Raw genomic sequence first — 5,417 nt, 5'->3', positions numbered from 1 at the left:
CCACAAGCCCCGCCTTCCTCTAAGACCCCGCCCCCAGGCCCCTCCCATTGTCCAAAGTCAGCCCCCCAATGCCAGGTCACACTCTCTAACTCCACCCACGCAACTGTAGTTCCCGCCCAACTTGAGAAACCCCACCCCGACCCCGTACCTGTTGGCTGCGAATTTTTGGCAGATAAATCCCCCGGGAATCTGGGTGACAATGTAGCCCCAGAAAAAGGAGCCGTGTATGAGGCCGACAGTCTCTGGATCCCAGTTGAACTGAGCTTTCTGTGGGCCGAAAAGCACGTCAAACCAGTCGCCGGAGTTTGCACCCCCGACCTCCACCAATCAGCACCCACAGACTTAGTCCCTTGGCCAATCCGCAACAAGGATCCCTCTCGCGCCCCGCCCATCAGAGCTCAAGTCTTCCCTCGGTCCAGACCGAACTAGGCTTCTCCCCGTTGTTAGGGCCTGAGCTGCCTTAGCAACGGGGCCTGTAGCTGCCTAGACCCCTCAGTCTGCCTCTGGCCCTGCCTCAATGTCCCGGCTCTGAATGTCTAGGGACCCATATCCGGGGTGGCGATTCTTTCTCTACTTCTGACCAACTTAGGAACTGCTTGCCCAGTAACCTGGACGAGTTCTAGTCAAGGAGAAGAAGTAGCCAATGGGGTCGGCCTGATTGGAAGGGAGCTAGAGGCGGAGTAGACCACAGCCATAATCAGAACTTTGTTTTCTGAGACAGAGGCATGGCCTACCCGGAAATTAAAATAGGGAGAAAGCCCAGCGGGTGTGGCTCAGTGGATTGAACGTTGTCCCATGGACCCAAGAGGTCCCAGGTTCGATTCCCAGTCAGGACACATGCCCAGGTTGCAATGTTTCTATCTCTCCCTCTTCCTTCCTCTCTATCTAAAAATCAATAAAAACATATATATTTTTTTAAAGATAGGGAAAAAGTCTGATGTGAGGCGGGATTTAGGTAATAGCCAGAGCAGATGAAGCGGGATTTAGCAGGGGTAGCCCTTCAGAAAAGTCAGGATTAAAACTCGGTGGGGCCAAAACCGGTGTGACTCAGTGGATAGAGCGTCGGCCTGAGGACTGGGGGGTCCCAGGTTCGATTCCGGTCAAGGCCATGTACCTGGGTTGCGAGCACATCCCCAGTGGGGGGTGTGCAGGAGGCGGCTGATCGATGTCTCTCTCATCGATGTTTCTAACTCTCTATCCCTCTCCCTTCCTCTCTGTAAAAAAATCAATAAAATATATTTAAAAAAAAAAACTCGGTGGGGATGCCCAACTGCTATGGCTCAGTGATTGAGCGTTAACCCATGAACCAGGAGGTCACGGTTTCATTCCAGTTCAGAGCACATGCCTGGGTTCCGCAATCGATCCCCAGTAGGGGGCGTGCAGGAGGCAGCCGGTTGATGATTCTCTCTCATTGATGTTTCTATCTCCCTCCCTCTCTGAACTCAATAAAAATATATTTTTTAAAATTCAGTGGGGAGCTTGTGATGGGACTGGGATGAAGATGTGACCTTGGGACAGGTGTGGGATGCGGGTGGAGCAAAAGTTGCTAGGAGGCCCAAAATGAACAAAGGGCAATATATAGGGCACCTAAAGCTGGGGCCGAGTCCACATTTTCGTTTTAGGGACCGGATCTCAATAGGGGCGGAGCTTCATGTAGATCAGGGCGGGGCTTAGGAAAGAAGATCCCGGGAGACGAGTCAGAGGAGAGGGGGCAGCACAGATGGGCGGGGCTACTCGGGCTGTGGCGTGGAGGGGGCGTGGCCTGGGCTGCGCCGGGTGGACATGACGTCATCAGGGCGTAGGCGCCCCCGCGGCTCCCGCCCTGCGCTACCTGCACCACCAGGTGGCCGTTGCGATGGGTCGTACTGTTGTTGACCATGGAGACGATGGCCACGCCCAGGTTGCAGCGGATGCCGAAGCTGATGCAGAAGCCCAGGCCGCTCATGATGGCGATTATGTAGCGGCGCGGGAGGCCGAAGCAGGTGCAGTCCACCACCGGCGGGTCCCGCGTCTGCGTCGTGACCGGAATTCCACGCCCCCAGCCCCTCCTCCCCCAGACTCAGGTGTCCAAGTCCTCAGGTCCCTTCTCTCCCAGCCCTGCCATCTCTCAACTCAGCAGTTTTACACCCTCACTACCCTTTGCGGTCCAACAGCCTGTGCCCCACCCCCCACCCCAAGGCCCAGGCTCTCTCTAGCCCCCTCCCCCAGACACGAGTCTATTTGAGGAAGCAAAAGGCGCTAAGGAGATGCTTCAGCAAAGGTGTCAGCAGAACAGATGCTTCTCAGCCACGTCTGCTTGTATGCCGACGCCCCTCCCCCTGCCTCCATGGCTGCCCTCCTGCCCCGAGGCCCCAGGTGTGGGGCTGACAGCCAGCTGACTCCGTTCAGCCACCAGCAGCCCATTCCTAGGGCCTCGGGGGTGGGGAGACTTCCGGGACCCTGGACTCCAGCAGTGCAGCCGGGCATCCCTGGGGAGCCTTGAGTTCAGGCCGTCAGCCTAGGGGATGGGGAGGGGGGTGGTGGGTGGTGTCCTGGCAAGGGACAGATGGCCCTGGTGGGGGACTTGGCTCAGTCCCCAGCGAGCCTGTCGCCCCCGCCCGTTCTGGATCAGGGATTGAGGCTGTGATGACGGAGACGGGTAGGATAGTTGGAGAGCCACCTCCAAGCCACAGAGAGGCTGCGGAAAGAGGTGTCCAGAGGTGCGGACAGACCCACAGGGAGGCTGGCTTGGGAGAGGGCGGAGGCTAAGGAAGAAGGTCAGAGATACAGAAGGAAGCGAGAGACCCAGAGAGAAGGGGTCAGAGACCCAGAGAGACAAGGAGAGAATAAGATAGGGGGACCCACCCCAGGAGAAGGGGAAACAGAACAGTGACCCAGAAGGGAGGGGACAGAGACCAGAGGCAGGGGACAGGAACCCAGGGGAGAGGACGTAGATACAGAAAACCGAGCGTTGAACGATGGAGAGACTAGGCTGCTGAGGAGACGGGCTGGGGCTGTGATTGGTGAGGTGCGGCTCCCCTCCGAGGCGGGGAAGCAGCCAGAGGATCCGGCTGGATCCCAGGAAGGGGCCAGAACAGATGGAGGCGAGGGAGACTGGGACGGGGGAGGAGAGAACAGCCAGACGGCCAGGGGGGAGGCGGTGGAAGAGATGCGAGAACACAGCCACCCTCCCGATCCTAGAACTTAAGGAGAAGGGAGGAGGAACCGTAAGAAACGGATGGGGGGCGGGGGGGAGTGGACCAACCCCAGGGGGTGAGGAATGAGACCCTGAGAGAGCTGGAGAGAGGAGGGAGGGAGCCCCCGGAATGGCTCCTACAGGGTGGTAGGGGCTGCCCACTCCCGTCAGAACCTGTCAGCCAATGAGATTAGATTTTGACCAGGTGGGTATCAGATGCTATTTGACCCTGAAACTCAAGAAGTGATTGCGGCCCCGCAGCTAAAACCAACATCAAGGCGGTCCCGCCTCGGGGCCTGTGTCTGCTCCTCTCGCCCAGACCTCTGTCCCCTTTGTCCCTTAGCTTCTCTCTCCTCTCTCCCCACGTACCACTAAGGAAACTGAGGCACAGAGAGTGAAAGCAGCACGTCCAAGGTCACCGGCGAGAAGAGCGATGGGGCCTGCTCGCGTCCTGGCCCCCGGCATCACCAGCCCAGGGCCCGGCACACAGAGAAGGCCCTGTGGCTCCTGGTCTCGCCTCCATCCCTCCCACCCCCCCTTCTTGTCCCTAGTCGCCTAGTTTACGTCTGTTTCCTGGTCTGGGGGAGCGTCCCCACCCACTGGAGTTGGAGCTTCATGCATCTCTAGGAAAACCACAGCCCCAGCGCAGGTGGGGAGGGGCTGGCCTGGGTTGGATGATGGCTCAGCCCCAACGCCTCCCTCCCCTCCAGCTAAGCCTCAGTTTCCCCAGCTTCGTCTAGAGGACCGAATGGGGGTCGTGTCCAGCACAGAGCATCACCCTTGTCTCCAACCATCGCAGTGAACCCTAAGATTCCTCCGTGACTGTGCTGGCGTGAGCACTGGGCTTGGGGTGCCCGGCGGGCCTGGGAGGCAGCTCAGGGCGGGGGTGAGAGTAAGGCAGGGCCCAAGCCAGAGAAAGCCAGACCCAGATGAGAGGCTGAGGGGCTGAGAGGGAGGGAGGGGGCCTGAGGGACACACCTCTCCCCTGCAGCACCCCCAGCCCAGCCTCCATCAGCACGTCTCTCCCTCTGTCTCCTGACTTCTCACGGATGTATTTTGAGAAACTCGTGAAAGGAGGCGAGAAAAAGGGTGGGGAGGGGCTGGGAGATGGGGAGACGCAGGGGTGGGGTTATCTCAGCTTCCCACCGCCTCCCTGCCGCGCGTGCCATCCTCCGGCCCCCTCCCTTCTGTCCAGCCTCATTCCCATCTCCCCTGTTACTAGAGGGTGAGGGGCCTTGGAGCCCAGAGGTGATCTACAGCAAGCCGGACTAGCGTTAGACTTCGAGAAGGACTTGCGCGGCCTAGTGAGATGGACGGAGGGCCACTAACCCCGGGGTCAGGGCTGTGGGCACGGCCGGGCCCCAGGGAAGGGCAGCGGAGATGCTGGGGCTCGCTCCTCCCGCCCGGGCCGGGTATTTTTAGGTCTCACCACAGATGAGTAATTTCTCTGACTTGGAGCCAAGGCTGGGGTTGGGGGTGAAGGACTGGAGGGAGGCGCTCGGCCTGCCCTGGGGACACCCAGGTCACTGGGGTCACCGCCCTGGCCGGTAGGAGTCCCCCTTAGCTCTAGCCTACATCCTTGGGGAGGTCTCATGTGGGGCCTGCAGCTACCTTCCCCCCAGAGGCCCCGGACACCCCGGCTTCTCCCTCCCAGCTTAACTCGCCCCCAAGGACGAGAACCCCTGGGCCCCAATCCGCTTTAACTTCAGATTAAACGCTCTGAGTGAAGGAGACGGAGATGGACAGAGAGATGGAGAGCCCCAGGATAGCGGGATGAACACCCAGGGAGAAGACAGAGACCCCAAGAAGAGAGATGGAGACCCCAAGAGGGGGGCAGAGACCCCAAGAGGGGAGTTGATAGAGATCTAGTGAGAGCCAGAGAGAGGACAGAGACTCGGAGATAAAGGGGACTAGAGACCCAGAAAGAGGGGCCCAGAGGTCCACGGAAGGGACGCGGAGAGCAGAGGGGTGGACAGAGCCCCAGACGTGGGACAGGGGTTCAGAGACCCAGACAGAGGGGAACATACAGACCCAGAGAAAAGGGTCGAGAATGGAGTGGGGTGGGCAAAAGAATAAACCAGGTGATGAGGAAGACAGAACCAGGGACAGCGGCGCCGTCGGAGGCGGAGGGAGAAACTGGACAGATGGGTGGACACCCTCTCCCCCCGCGTCCGCGCATCGCCCGTCCATCTCTGGGTCTGAGCCCGGGTGGGCAGGAGCGTCCTCTGCGCCCCTGGCCCTC

The 5,417-nt window shown here is 59.8% G+C and overlaps 1 protein-coding gene across 1 annotated transcript in view; it reads right to left on the bottom strand.

Annotated features, from left to right (window-relative positions):
- Positions 1-5,417, bottom strand: part of SLC17A7 (solute carrier family 17 (vesicular glutamate transporter), member 7) — a 12,312-nt gene that overhangs the window by 5,292 nt on the left and 1,603 nt on the right. The window contains exons 2-3 of the mRNA XM_015565451.1: positions 1,832-2,045; positions 149-267 (exon numbers count right to left, since the gene is read on the bottom strand). Coding sequence (XP_015420937.1) covers positions 149-267; positions 1,832-2,045 — 333 coding nt within the window. The remainder of the gene's footprint in view (positions 1-148; positions 268-1,831; positions 2,046-5,417) is intronic.

This window comes from Myotis davidii, unplaced genomic scaffold, assembly GCF_000327345.1.
Source record: "Myotis davidii unplaced genomic scaffold, ASM32734v1 scaffold2100, whole genome shotgun sequence".
In the NCBI taxonomy this organism is placed as follows: domain Eukaryota; kingdom Metazoa; phylum Chordata; class Mammalia; order Chiroptera; family Vespertilionidae; genus Myotis; species Myotis davidii.
This window is presented reverse-complemented; position numbering and strand designations above follow the sequence as displayed.